Source organism: Nelusetta ayraudi, unplaced genomic scaffold (genome assembly GCF_046127955.1).
Source record: "Nelusetta ayraudi isolate G7.1 ecotype Tasmania unplaced genomic scaffold, CSIRO-AGI_Nayr_v1 ptg000060l, whole genome shotgun sequence".
Taxonomy (NCBI): domain Eukaryota; kingdom Metazoa; phylum Chordata; class Actinopteri; order Tetraodontiformes; family Monacanthidae; genus Nelusetta; species Nelusetta ayraudi.
In genome coordinates, this window is record NW_027466110.1 from 3,204,189 (window position 1) to 3,219,304 (window position 15,116).

Below are 15,116 nucleotides of genomic sequence, written 5' to 3' on the forward strand. Positions count from 1 at the left end.
TGTTATTTTTTTGTATTTTTCTCAAGGCCCATAAAAGTCAGGACACCGTTTCAATCAATGCCCGTCTTGTATAAATTGGCCGCAACCTTTTCCAGTGGTTGTTTTCAAATCAAAGCTAATCGAGTTGTTGAACGGGAATTACAAGCTGGCAAAAAAAATTGAATAAAACAAATCGCTGAAGCTGCATGAAGACAAGGGCGAAAGGAGAGAACAAACAAAGAACTGGCACGACTCATCCTTCAGAGCTCGTCGCAGTGCTGACGGGAAGTTTTTCAGCCATTCAGGTTGTCAGGCACGAGGAGACGTTGGCTTTTTTTTTTTTTAAAGTCCCGCTCTTTAAAACTCTGGCATAACATCACTGTAGGTGGCCAGCAGCAGAGTTGAGGCGGCGTGATGGATTGCAGGGACGGGAAAAAAAAAGAAAAAGAAAACACGCTTGCATGAAATAGTGCGAGTTTATTAGCGAGGCGGCGGCAGGTTAAAAGCAGACTTACAATAACAAGACTTCACTCGGAGGGAAGGGGAAGATTCCTGGCAGCTCGGCGCTCCACGTTTATCGCTCGATCTGAACTCCTCCAATGCAGATGAAGTGCATCGTTTCTCTTCTTTCTGGCCGGCTTGTGAAGTTATTAATAGCACCCCCTTCCCCTTCCACCACCACAACCACCACCACCACCGCACGTGTTTGATGTCACGAGTTGGGTTTGAATGAAAAGCGTTTTCTCAACAACTCGCTAATGAATATACACTACCAGTCAAAAGTTTGGACTCACCTTCTAATGCAGTTTTTTTTTTTTTTTTTATCTTTACAACTTTTCTACATTGCAGATAGAAGCTGAAGACATCAAATATATGAGCAAGATATAGTATGTAATTATGCAGCAACGAAAAACACGTTCAGTAACTCTAAATAGGCTTTTGATGAAAGGTTTTGTGGAACTTAAATATAAAACGTGTTTGAGTGATTTTACATTTTTATTGTTTCCTACATAATTCCGTGCGTGTTCAGGCGTAGTTTTGATGGCTTCAGTGAGAAACTGCAATGTCAATAGTCATGAGAATGAAAGAAAAGACATTAAATTCATAGGGTGTGTCCAAACTTTCAACTGGGAGTGTATATGTATATCTATAGTATTTATGATTTGACCTGGATATTTTTAAAGGATAAATCCTGCGTCAGAAGCCATTAATCATATTAAATCAGATCCCGAGAGCGTCACAGGCTCCTGCTCAAATCAATCCCTGAAGCGGCAGGACTTAGATTTAGCCGCCGGGCCTCATTGTGTTTTCCTGCGGCCGCCCTCGCATGTGCGATGATTATTCATATTTTAAGCAGATGGAGGGCAGGGTTGCTTGGCTCCGATAAGTCTTCATCCAGATGGGGGATGTCAGTCGGATGCGGCTCCTCTGGAGGTGAAGGAGAGCTCAGCTGATCTCATGCTTACAGGAGGGTCTCAGCCCTGTCGCTGCAGCAGCCCATCTGCTGCTCTGCGTTGATTCACCGCAGCCAGCACTTGAAATAATGATCCGTTTGTGTGCAAATTTGGTTTGTTTTGCTAACAAAAAAAAGAATCTCGCAGTGGATTCTGGTTAATTGTTTGTTTCAACAGTGCAGCGCCGTGTTGAAGTCAGACTTGTTGCTGCACGTCGTTGGCCGACTGTAGTTTTTGGAGCTCGAGGGAGGAACTTAATGAGTTTAATAAGCATAAAATAAATATCTTGGTTTTTTTTTGTGTTTTAAACTCAATTAGCATCAAGCATTAGTTTGCATTCCTCCGCCTGTGTTTTTCTCTGAGCAGAATATAGTATTCTGATATGTAAACATCACTTATATGCGAAATTTTGGGCATATTGCCACACAGACGATTAAAGTCTCCCCGGTTTGACTGATGAGCTCTAATTTTCTCTGTTATCGCCTCACCTCAACCCTCCCTGTGTTCCTCCATGAATCAAGACACTGGGGTCGCAGCGCCTAACGTCACGCGTGCACGTGCCTCTGTCTGTCCTCCCCTGCAGCCTTGACGGCAGCGGCCGGCCGCGGGAAGACGGAGGTGTGCGACTTCCTGCTGGAGCAGGGCGCCGTGGTGCAGCAGGTCAACCGGCGGGGCGTCTCCCCTCTGTTCTGCGCCGTCAGGCAGGGACACTGGCAGGTGCTGTCACACTCCTCCACCATCCCTCAGCGCAGCTCGTGCCAGCTCTGCTGCACCCAACCTGTCTTAACATGTGTTTATGTGTGCGTGTGTTGTTGTTTGTTTTTGTTTTTTTAATCAGATTGCCGAGTTGCTGCTGCAACATGGTGCAGATATCAACATCAGTGACAAGCAGGGCAGGACCCTGCTGATGGTAGCAGCCTGCGAGGGGCACCTGAGCACTGTGGAGTTCCTGCTTTCTAAAGGTGAGCTGAGTTCTGAATGACCTGCGCTGGATGCACCAGATCTCCTCATTGAATAAAGGATCAGGGTCTTTTTGCTGATATGCTATTCACAGCTGATTTTTGTGAAGTCCCCAAAAAAGTTATTCCAGCATTGTAGTATTTTCAAATGCACAGTGCACAGTAGCATGCTGCAAAAAGTTGACAGAAGTGCCACTTCCATGGCACTTCTGCCACGGAAGTGAAAATTTCCTCCATCCCAACTGAAAATCCTACCAAAAAATAAACTTCTCATTTTTATGCTGGAAAGCAAAATGAGAGCGAAGGGTTCATCACAGGCAGTCAACTTCATTTTACCCGCTTTCAGAGCATCCAATCAAAAGTCGCAGTCATAATAAAATGTGTTTTTCCTTAGTTTCTGTGAAATTTCTTTTAACTTCACTGGAACATTTTGCTTCAGAAATCCTCCAGTAGTTTCGCTGCCTGTGCATCAGGTGTGTGAAAGCCTTCAGTGTGACTCTCCAGTTAACAGCGAGGTCGTGCGTGCGTGTGTGTGTGGCGATAACGACGAGCGTTTTTCTCAAAGGTGCGTCCCTGGCTTCGGTGGACAAGGAGGGACTGACCCCGCTGAGCTGGGCGTGTTTGAAGGGACACAAGAACGTGGTGCAGTTTCTGGCAGAGAGGGGCGCCGTCATCGACCACACGGACAAGAACGGACGCACGCCACTGGACCTCGCCGCCTTCTACGGCGACGCCGACATTGTGAGTGGCGGCGGCGGAGGAAGACAAAGCCGCCCTTCATTCGTCGGCTAAATGGGATAGAAACCCTGAGCCGTTATTGGGCACGTACCGTTGGACGTTAGCGCTGCTACTGCTGCTGCTGACGGTCAATACAATGCCTTCATAACATACGTATCGTCCCTGTGCAGGTCCAGTATCTGGTGGAGAGAGGAGCGGTGATAGAGCATGTGGACTTCAGCGGGATGAGGCCTCTGGACCGGGCCATCGGCTGCCGGAACACCTCGGTGGTGGTCACACTGCTGAAGAAAGGAGCCAAGCTAGGTAGGCACGCTGCTCCGTGGTGTCGCTGTCCAGGTCTGTTTTTTTACCCAGCGTTGATTTAAATGTGTCTTTCACACACACAAGGACTAAAACAGTGGAAGATAAACCTTTGAGAGGACTTTTTTTAAAGACTGATGTGTGACTGCCTCCTTCATCTAAAAGGCAACTTGTCAGCATTTCCTGCTGGCAGTCTTGCAGGATCTCTGATGCAAGATTACAGCCAGAGTCACAAATGATGCTAAAGGAAAAGGCGACCAAAGTGTAGAAATATGTGTTGAAATAATCAGTTTTCCTTTGCATCACATACATGTTCTATGTTTTCAACCAGTTGTAGTTTCGTTAGAGGACCAATGGATATTGTTAACGTCACAGCAAACCTTCAGTTCAGCCCTGGACGTCTCTTTCACGGCTCAGGAGAACTGCAGGAGAACTGCATGTTTTCCCACAAGGGTTGTTTTTACCAGGCTGCCACTTCCTGTTTGGGTTTGGCAAGAACTCCCCTATTGGCTGTTTACCGCGTTCATGCCTTTGAACCTCCACAATGTGCTCAGGCAAGAGAAAACACTGTGGATATTAAAGGTGTTTGTTCTGATGGCAACACCAAGACAGCAGTTAGTTTAGAGGATTCCAGATCAGTGGACACCAGGTGACCTGGACCACAGGAGTCACTCAGTAAAACACTGGAAAGACTCCAATGATTTTGATTTTCTGCCGTTGGGAAGTTTGTCTGTGACTTTCAAATCGTTTTAGTTGTCCATTTATCCCTCTGCATTTTTTTTAAACTCCCATACAAGAGTTTGTTCCTTTTTGTTTGTTTGTTTTTTGGGTTCTCTGTCGAAATTTTTACCAAAAAACAAAGCCAGACATTGGAATGTTGTCGGAAAACTCTGCTTCTATTCCTGCCTCCCAGCCTCTCTAGTTTCTGTGAGTGTGCGTGCGTCCCTTCCTCCTCCTCTCTCTCTTGCTCTGCTTGGCTAATTCAGGAATGTGACTTATCACCTAAATGACATTCAGGAGCTATCTGGCTCGCCCGGCTTATCTGCTGTGCGCTCCGCCGCACGAGGGCGAAAGAAGAAACGCGCAGTAATTGGACGAACACTTTAAGATTTTCTTCTTTTAGCCGTTGACGGTCTGTGTGCGCTAACGGCTCCAAGTTATGTGACTTGTAATCGCGTCTCCTCACGCGACACCTCCACGTCCAGTCATTCGCAACCAATGACGCCCCCTGCTGGTGCATCGTGCATGACCTTCTTCTTCTCCTCCTCCTCCTCCTCCTCCTCCTCTCTGACTAACTTGCTAACTCTCCTCTTTTTTCACTGCCTTCACTAAACTAAGGCTACAGAGCGTCTCCTTACGACCGATCAGGTACAATCTTTAGGTAACTTTACCTTGTCCAGATATCCAGACAATACAGCCAGCGTGTGTTTGCCGCAGAAACACCGAAGGTGAAATGCGTCTCTCTTTGTCTACCCCCTTTCAGGAAACGCCGCCTGGGCCATGGCCACGTCCAAGCCTGACATTCTGATCATTCTGCTGCAGAAGCTGATGGAGGAGGGAAACCTGCTGTACAAGGTGAGCACATTTAGAAAAGTGTGTTTGTCCTGAGCTACTTACGGAACAAAAAAAAAAAAAAAAAAGAGGAAACCGTGATGGATGATTTAGTTCTAAAGGCAGAGAGGACAAATCAAGCGGGGGAGGGAGGGGAGAGGGAAGGGGGGAGGCGAGGCTAAAAACCACCCTCCCCAACCTCACCTCCCCATTTCCTGCCCTGTCCCTCATCTGGTGTTTTGCCCTCCCCATGTCCTCCAGAAAGGAAAGATGAAGGAAGCGGCCCAGAGGTACCAGTACGCCCTGAGGAAGTTTCCCCGCGAAGGCTTTGGCGATGACCTGAAGGCATTCAAGGACCTGAGGGTCTCGCTCTACCTTAATCTCTCCCGCTGCCGTAGGAAAACCAACGTAAGACTCTCCAAAGACACCTTCCTCTTCCTCTTCCTCTTCCTCTCTCTGCTGCGCCGGTATCCTTCTCTGTCACTCTGAGGAATTTACTTCTGACAGACTCTGCTGCTGGTTAGAGTGCAGCAGTAAGCTGCCGGGCAACGTCTTGTTTAGATGAGAGGTCTGCCAATTCACAATATAACAACATCCTAGTTATCATTTCTGTTAACCACAACCCAAACCGGGAGTTTTATATCAGATTTTATATATCTATAGAAAATCTGAGTTGAGTGTAGGGATGGTATTTGTGATACTGGAGGTATGACAAACAAATTATTTGTGATGAATAATAAAATAATAACAATAATAATAAAAATAACTCTTTTTTTTTTACAACTGCCAAATATGCCTAAGTAAAGTTTAGAGAACTTTACCATAAAAGCAACATTAGTGTACAGTTATATATAATATCACTTAATATAATATAATAATATATCACATTTAATATAATTAAATTTCATTAATACAGTTTTTCTTCTCTTTGCACTATTGATGTTGTAATTATGTAAATATCCCCAATGTGGGATTAATAAAGGCATTCTAATCTATTCTATTTTATTGATTTGTACAGCTACTAAGAACACTATGCATATTTAGTACAACAACTCACACTCTATTTTGACAATGCTTAATTTGCCATTTTTCATATCTTTTTTTATGTGTGTACTAAACTGATTTACTCGGACTTGCAATAAGCAAAGAGACAGATTTACAACTAGAACTCCCTTTGAATATTTGAACTGATCCTGATGCTTTGCAGGCCTCGAGAGCCTGTTAGTTGTTCAGGCGGTGAGCGACAGACTCACTCTCACCCTCACTTCCTGCATGTGCCAGCCTGTCTGCTCACTTCAGTTGGGCTTCGTCCCGCTCCGCAGCCACCACCGCACTCACAGACTAACCATTAAATGGGTTTTAAAATTACAGAAGGCAGCGTTTACAGCTATTAGCAGGAGAGGGTTTGTCTCTCAGTCACGGTATCAGTTGGAGGAGAAGAGCCAGCTGCTGGTGTGAAGACAGGCAGCTGATAGGAGAGATGCCTGCCAGGTGTCTTCAGTACCTCCCAGTGTCAAGACCCATCTTGGGTCACATTCAACTACTTAACTACTTATTAAAGTTTTAAATTGCCTCTTATCGCGGTGATCAACCATGGGGGATGAAATATTTATATATTCTCCAGAACAAAGAAACTCTGACTCCGAGTGTGATGGATTCCACCTGCCTGACTGTATCCAACTCACTCTGCTCCCGTTTTAGGACTTTGGGATGGCCGAGGAGTTTGCAACCAAGGCGCTGGAACTGAAGCCCAAATCCTACGAGGCCTTCTACGCCCGGGCGAGAGCGAAGAGGAGCAGCAGGTGAGATGTTGGCCACAGCTGCCGAGTCGCTGCCTCTGCACTTCCTGTTTTGTGGCCGGGCTCTGACGGCTGCTGTTGTTCCTCCGCAGGCAGTTCACGGCGGCCCTGGCCGACCTGCACGAGGCGGCCAAGCTGTGTCCCAACAATCGGGAGATCCGCCGTCTGCTGGCGCGAGTAGAGGACGAGTGCAAGCAGATGCAGCGCAGCCAGGTTAAGGGAGCTGCTGCGGGTCCCGCGGCAGCCTCCACTGCAGCTGCCACCTCTGGTCAGGCGTCAGGAGGACACGAGTCCGACCCGGACGACCAGGACGAGGGACGGGGAGACCTCCAGGAGCACAGCCTGACCAGGAGTGTGGAGGGACAGCGAGACATCCTGGAAGAAGAGGAGGAGGAGGAAGATGAGGACGAGGAGGGAGAGGCGTCGCTGCAGGACAGGACAGCTGAGACCTGCTGGCCACACGGCAGCTTCTCCTACAGCAGAGCCTTGCCCTCCGAGCCCAGTTCAGGCCACCAGAGTCAGACCGCCAATTTACCTCCGGGCTCCGGCAGGCCTCCGCCTCCTCACCGCTACCCCCGAGAGCCCCGGGAGGCGCTGACCCTGCAGGGCCTGGTCCTGCAGTCCACCCGGCAGGCCCAGATAGTCAAGACCAACCAGCACATGAGCTCCATGCAATGCGGTGGCGGGCCAGCAGGGGGCCGAGGTTCAGGCTCCAAATCCCAGTACGGCCCGTCCAGTCCGCTGCCCAGCCGGCATCTGCTGAAGGCAGGCCCGGGCATCGACATCAGCCCTCTGTCGCCCCCTGCTGACGAGCCGGTTTGCGGGAACCGTGTTGGCGCCGGCTCTTTCTCCTCCTCTTCTTCAAAAGGTTACATCTGCGACAACGAGGGCCACCACTCGTCCCAAACCCCCGGCAGCTCCAAGGTTCCGGGGCAGGACCGGCTGGCTGCCCACTCAGCATCGTCCCTGGATGCCTTGGGCTGCTTCGTTCCCCGACCCCAGGAGAACCACCCTGACCCAGCCAAGGATGGGCTGTGTGGCGCCGTTGGAGGAGGTGGCGGCGGCAGCAGCAGCATGCGGGTGTCCAGCTCCACCAGCAGCCTGGCGTCCAGCAGCAGCCTGTCGGACAGCGGCAAGCTGGGACCCGATGTCCGCACCAAGATCCCGGACAAGACCAAACTCGCAAGTCAGGCGCCCACGGCCGAGTACAAGCCCAGACCCTTCATGGGCATCACCGACAAGACGGCGCGCTTCCACCAGCAGCTGCAGCAGCAGCAGCAGCAGCAGCAGTATGCCATGCAGGGCCACCAGAGCAGCCGCAGCTGGATCAACCACTCGTCCGACGGGCTGCTGTGTCACAGCGGCATGTCAGCGGCGGAGCTGCTGCACCCCGTCGACTACGAACCCTCGTTCGCCAAGACGTCTACCGCCGCCTACCAAGAGCAGCTCAAGCCCCTGCTGCCGTCACTGCTGCCGCCTGGCGCCGCGGCCTTGGGTGGCTGCCAGAACGGCGCGCACCCGAAGGAATTCACCGACAAGTTCAACTGTTACAAGGAGTCCAAGCCGGCCGTGGCCATGATGGCACATGCCTTCATGGACAGCAAGGTCAAGCAGGCTGGCCTGGCCCGGGAGAACCCTGCTCTCCTAGCCAGAGACAACCCCGCCCTCCTTGCCAGAGACAACCCCGCCCTCCTGACCAGGGACAACCCCGCCCTCCACGTCCCGTCCATCAAACCAAAGCGATCGTTTATAGAGTCTAATGTGTGACCGGCGTCGTGGTTTTGACAGGAGATCCGAAGTCAGGAAGTCTTGTCGTTTTACCCCACCTGCCCCTCTGCCCCCTCCACCCTCAACCCTCAAGTCTCACATTAAAGCCTTGTAAGTAGTCGAGCAATTTGTTGGCTCCACACTCTGTCGGCCTGTTACACCACAATACGTCTGTCGTCACTCAGCCAAGCTGGAGACGTTTGCACTGAAGGAGGTTTTTTGGGGGGAAGTGTTCATCGTCAGCGCAAGGGTGACAGAAAGCACTTTAGACACACTTTTAAGGCAGCTCAAGCTGCTGGAACGACATGCACCCGTCGGCGGTGCAACGTCACTTCAGGACGGGTTTGCATTTGTGACACGTCGATCGAATGGGTTCATTACGTCTGTTGGTGCTGAGAGGAGAACAAGGAGGAGCGAGGAATCCTCGATGAAGGTGTGAGAAAGTCTGAAGGACGGGCATTCCTGTGTTCTGAGAATGTTAGAGATCCTCATGTTGTTTATATTATAAATAAATATATTTTCCATCTCTTCAGCGAAGGTCCATGTTCAATGTACTGACCAGTTCATGCTTGTATTTTGAGTTTGATGCAAAAAAAAACTGACGTTGAAAAAAGATGTTTAAAGGTTCTAAAAGAAGCGATTGTGAAATGTGTTTGTACATTATATCACTGTTAACATCCAATTGAAGCCTTTCTGTATCTGCTTGTTGTTGCAGTCAAGTTTTAATTTATTTACGGCGCCGATGGCTTGGTTAATTGTAAAAGCAATATATTTTATATAGTTATTTTTGCACAGCTACTAAGACATTTTATGAGTTTTAATAATGTTGAGTTTAAGTGCATGCTACAATTGCAGTTTCTAAGAGTTAAAAAAAAAAATATATAGAAAACGGAACCCGGTTATGAAGCCGAGTGCCATCAGCTCTATTTTAATATGTACGTTCAATGCAATTGTCGCCTTGGTTTCAGTATCGTGAGCTTCATTAGCTGTGACCACATACTGTAATAGAACATTATTGCCATAGTCACACTTGGAGACCGAAATAAAGACCCACTGCTGAAAAGCAGCAATTCTGTTGGATTTTATTGTGAAACATGACACCGCTGAGGTTTATATTCAACTTTAGCCTGAGTGGAAACCCTAACCCTAAACTTAACCCTAGTTTCAGCCTTATCGCTTAGCCAAATTCAATGCAAGTCTATGAGGGTCAAAGATCAACTTTGTCCTAGAGACATGGGGCCACTTGCTGCTTCATCAGGAGCCCCCAAGAAGTGCCCACACCAAATTTGGGGCTTCTAGTACTTGAGGAACCCTAACCCTAACCCTAGCTTCAGCCTGATCGTCAACCCTAATTCAATGCAAGTCTATGGGGTGAAATTTCAACTTTGTCCTAGAGACATGGGGCGACTTGTTTTTTCATCAGGAGCCCCCAAGAAGCGCCCACGCCAAATTTGGGGCTTCTAGTACTTGAGGAACCCTAACCCTAGCTTCAGCTTTATCGTCAACCCTAATTCAATGCAAGTCTATGGGGTGAAATTTCAACTTTGTCCCAGAGACATGGGCCCACTTGCGTTCTCATCAGGAGCCCCCAAGAAGCGGCCACACCAAGTTTGGGGCTTCTAGTAGTTGAGGAACCCCGAAACCCTCACCCTAATTTCAGCTAACCCTAACCCTAACCCTAGCTTCAGCCTTATCGTTAACCCTAATTCAATACAAGTCTATGGGGGGAAATTTCAACTTTGGGCGTTTACCCACAGGAGCCCTCAGTAACATCTCGGTACGGTATGGGTCGGTATCGACGTATTTCCACGGGCCCCAGCACGGTCCCAGGGGTTACGATTTTGGTACCTGCCTCCTTGGGGTTCAAAGTGAGCAGAGCTGACACCGTATGGGTGACGTAGCAACGTGCAGGGCACTGATGGGTAAAAGTTTTGACGAAAGCCAAAGGCAGTCTCTCACGAAAGACCAAAACCGCCATTTTTTAAATGCCCCGCATGTGGATTTTTACAGTTTCAAGTATTAAAAACTGAAAAGATTATGAAACTGTACCATGGGTGAACGTAGAACTACAGACGTTTCTGTTCTCTGTGGCCGAAGAAAAAGCTCATAGAGAGCTGGACGGACGGAACGACACGCAATGAAAAGCCTTCCTGGTTTAGCAGCCGGTGGCCGTCGCTATACAGCGAAAAAGTGTTTGGAGAAATAAAAAAATAAAAATGCCGAGCAACTACCGAAGCACCAAGGACTACAACAGTCGGAGTGGAACGAACAGAGAAAATGTTGGAGGTTTGTTCAGCCTAATTCGGATACGATGGAACACCGACACGGTGGCCAACAGGAGTGAGACGGGCTCGACTCGGCCGGTGGACGACAAGAGAATAGTCGGCCATGACGATATTTGAAAACATGCTTGAGGACTGTAAATGTGTTTTGTAACATCAAGCAACTTTAGTTTGAAGGCTATTTGCAAAGTAGAGCCGTTGAATCGTGTCGATAAACCGATAGCCACCACCGCTAACTCCGTTCTCTGCTTGTGTTGTGTTCGCTGGCAGCGAAACTTAAGAGGTGGCGATTTTGGCTCGCAAGTTTCGTAAGTTTCACTCCCTATAGCGATTTTTAAACGCTGCTCGCTTGTTAACGCCGGTCGAATAGAGTTGTTGCCGTTTTGTGCTTTGTGTGGACTTAAGTTGTGCAGATATTCTTGTCTAATAATAAACGACTGTGAGACTCAAGGTGATCGTTTCAGCGTCTACATTTTCTCTTCTAGAACAGTGTTTTGATAAAAGTCAACAGTATGAAACAAAATAATTCTAAGACCTATGAAAATGTCTCGCACAAAACAAAACAAAACCATGGTTAATACAAAAAGTGAATCCTATGGTTTCCGGGACACGGCGGGCACAAAAAAACCTTTGGTTCGCCTTGCGTCCGCCCACACTCAGGTACTAGTCGGGCTTATGGAAATACCTTTCAACCGAGCTGTCCCGTACCGTGAAGGGCTGGCACTAGCCGCACAGGGCTAGTGGGTAAACGCCCTTTGTCCTAGAGACATGGGGCCACTTGCTTTTTCATCAGGAGCCCCCAAAAAGCGCCCACAGCAAATTTGGGGCTTCTAGTACTTGAGGAACCCTAACCCTAACCCTAGCTTCAGCCTTATCGTCAACCCGAATTCAATGCAAGTCTATGGGGTGAAATTTCAACTTTGTCCTAGAGACATGGGGCCACTTGCTTTTTCATCAGGAGCCCCCAAAAAGCGTCCACAGCAAAGTTGGGGCTTCTAGTACTTGAGGAACCCTAACCCTAACCCTAGCTTCAGCCTTATCGTCAACCCGAATTCAATGCAAGTCTATGGGGTGAAATTTCAACTTTGTCCTAGAGACATGGGGCCACTTGCTCTTTCATCAGGAGCCCCCAAGAAGCGCCCACAGCAAATTTGGGGCTTCTAGTACTTGAGGAACCCTAACCCTAATCTTAACCCTAACCCTAACCCTAACCCTAACCCTAGCTTCAGCCTTATTTCAATGCAAGTCTATGGGGTGAAATTTCAACTTTGTCCTAGAGACATGGGGCCACTTGCTCTTTCTTCAGGAGGCCCCAAGAAGCGCCCACAGCAAATTTGGGGCTTCTAGTACTTGAGGAACCCTAACCCTAATCTTAACCCTAACCCTAACCCTAACCCTAGCTTCAGCCTTATTTCAATGCAAGTCTATGGGGTGAAATTTCAACTTTGTCCTAGAGACATGGGGCCACTTGCTCTTTCATCAGGAGCCCCCAAGAAGTACCCACAGCAAATTTGGGGCTTCTAGTACTTGAGGAACCCTAACCCTAATCTTAACCCTAACCCTAACCCTAACCCTAGCTTCAGCCTTATTTCAATGCAAGTCTATGGGGTGAAATTTCAACTTTGTCCTAGAGACATGGGGCCACTTGCTCTTTCATCAGGAGCCCCCAAGAAGCGCCCACAGCAAATTTGGGGCTTCTAGTACTTGAGGAACCCTAACCCTAACCTTAACCCTAACCCTAACCCTAGCTTCAGCCTTATTTCAATGCAAGTCTATGGGGTGAAATTTCAACTTTGTCCTAGAGACATGGGGCCACTTGCTCTTTCATCAGGAGCCCCCAAGAAGCGCCCACAGCAAATTTGGGGCTTCTAGTACTTGAGGAACCCTAACCCTAATCTTAACCCTAACCCTAACCCTAACCCTAGCTTCAGCCTTATTTCAATGCAAGTCTATGGGGTGAAATTTCAACTTTGTCCTAGAGACATGGGGCCACTTGCTCTTTCATCAGGAGCCCCCAAGAAGCGCCCACAGCAAATTTGGGGCTTCTAGTACTTGAGGAACCCTAACCCTAATCTTAACCCTAACCCTAACCCTAACCCTAGCTTCAGCCTTATTTCAATGCAAGTCTATGGGGTGAAATTTCAACTTTGTCCTAGAGACATGGGGCCACTTGCTCTTTCATCAGGAGGCCCCAAGAAGCGCCCACAGCAAATTTGGGGCTTCTAGTACTTGAGGAACCCTAACCCTAATCTTAACCCTAACCCTAACCCTAACCCTAGCTTCAGCCTTATTTCAATGCAAGTCTATGGGGTGAAATTTCAACTTTGTCCTAGAGACATGGGGCCACTTGCTCTTTCATCAGGAGCCCCCAAGAAGCGCCCACAGCAAATTTGGGGCTTCTAGTACTTGAGGAACCCTAACCCTAATCTTAACCCTAACCCTAACCCTAACCCTAACCCTAGCTTCAGCCTTATTTCAATGCAAGTCTATGGGGTGAAATTTCAACTTTGTCCTAGAGACATGGGGCCACTTGCTCTTTCATCAGGAGGCCCCAAGAAGCGCCCACAGCAAATTTGGGGCTTCTAGTACTTGAGGAACCCTAACCCTAATCTTAACCCTAACCCTAACCCTAACCCTAGCTTCAGCCTTATTTCAATGCAAGTCTATGGGGTGAAATTTCAACTTTGTCCTAGAGACATGGGGCCACTTGCTCTTTCTTCAGGAGGCCCCAAGAAGCGCCCACAGCAAATTTGGGGCTTCTAGTACTTGAGGAACCCTAACCCTAATCTTAACCCTAACCCTAACCCTAACCCTAGCTTCAGCCTTATTTCAATGCAAGTCTATGGGGTGAAATTTCAACTTTGTCCTAGAGACATGGGGCCACTTGCTCTTTCATCAGGAGGCCCCAAGAAGCGCCCACAGCAAATTTGGGGCTTCTAGTACTTGAGGAACCCTAACCCTAACCTTAACCCTAACCCTAACCCTAACCCTAGCTTCAGCCTTATTTCAATGCAAGTCTATGGGGTGAAATTTCAACTTTGTCCTAGAGACATGGGGCCACTTGCTCTTTCATCAGGAGCCCCCAAGAAGCGCCCACAGCAAATTTGGGGCTTCTAGTACTTGAGGAACCCTAACCCTAATCTTAACCCTAACCCTAACCCTAACCCTAACCCTAGCTTCAGCCTTATTTCAATGCAAGTCTATGGGGTGAAATTTCAACTTTGTCCTAGAGACATGGGGCCACTTGCTCTTTCATCAGGAGGCCCCAAGAAGCGCCCACAGCAAATTTGGGGCTTCTAGTACTTGAGGAACCCTAACCCTAATCTTAACCCTAACCCTAACCCTAACCCTAGCTTCAGCCTTATTTCAATGCAAGTCTATGGGGTGAAATTTCAACTTTGTTCTAGAGACATGGGGCCACTTGCTCTTTCTTCAGGAGGCCCCAAGAAGCGCCCACAGCAAATTTGGGGCTTCTAGTACTTGAGGAACCCTAACCCTAATCTTAACCCTAACCCTAACCCTAACCCTAGCTTCAGCCTTATTTCAATGCAAGTCTATGGGGTGAAATTTCAACTTTGTCCTAGAGACATGGGGCCACTTGCTCTTTCATCAGGAGCCCCCAAGAAGTACCCACAGCAAATTTGGGGCTTCTAGTACTTGAGGAACCCTAACCCTAATCTTAACCCTAACCCTAACCCTAACCCTAGCTTCAGCCTTATTTCAATGCAAGTCTATGGGGTGAAATTTCAACTTTGTCCTAGAGACATGGGGCCACTTGCTCTTTCATCAGGAGCCCCCAAGAAGCGCCCACAGCAAATTTGGGGCTTCTAGTACTTGAGGAACCCTAACCCTAACCTTAACCCTAACCCTAACCCTAGCTTCAGCCTTATTTCAATGCAAGTCTATGGGGTGAAATTTCAACTTTGTCCTAGAGACATGGGGCCACTTGCTCTTTCTTCAGGAGGCCCCAAGAAGCGCCCACAGCAAATTTGGGGCTTCTAGTACTTGAGGAACCCTAACCCTAATCTTAACCCTAACCCTAACCCTAACCCTAGCTTCAGCCTTATTTCAATGCAAGTCTATGGGGTGAAATTTCAACTTTGTCCTAGAGACATGGGGCCACTTGCTCTTTCATCAGGAGCCCCCAAGAAGCGCCCACAGCAAATTTGGGGCTTCTAGTACTTGAGGAACCCTAACCCTAATCTTAACCCTAACCCTAACCCTAACCCTAACCCTAGCTTCAGCCTTATTTCAATGCAAGTCTATGGGGTGAAATTTCAACTTTGT

General features: G+C 48.3%; 1 protein-coding gene across 2 annotated transcripts in view; it reads left to right on the top strand.

The window, feature by feature from the left end:
• The window catches only part of tanc1b (tetratricopeptide repeat, ankyrin repeat and coiled-coil containing 1b), a 78,795-nt gene extending 70,155 nt beyond the window's left edge, over positions 1–8,640 (top strand). For both annotated transcript variants that reach the window (XM_076039699.1, XM_076039700.1), the window contains 8 exons: positions 2,017–2,150; positions 2,272–2,395; positions 2,958–3,133; positions 3,301–3,433; positions 4,914–5,005; positions 5,243–5,389; positions 6,683–6,783; positions 6,873–8,640. In XM_076039699.1, the coding sequence (XP_075895814.1) occupies positions 2,017–2,150; positions 2,272–2,395; positions 2,958–3,133; positions 3,301–3,433; positions 4,914–5,005; positions 5,243–5,389; positions 6,683–6,783; positions 6,873–8,547 (2,582 nt within the window). In that variant the 3' untranslated portion in view covers positions 8,548–8,640. The remainder of the gene's footprint in view (positions 1–2,016; positions 2,151–2,271; positions 2,396–2,957; positions 3,134–3,300; positions 3,434–4,913; positions 5,006–5,242; positions 5,390–6,682; positions 6,784–6,872) is intronic.
• The last annotated feature ends 6,476 nt before the right edge of the window (positions 8,641–15,116 follow it).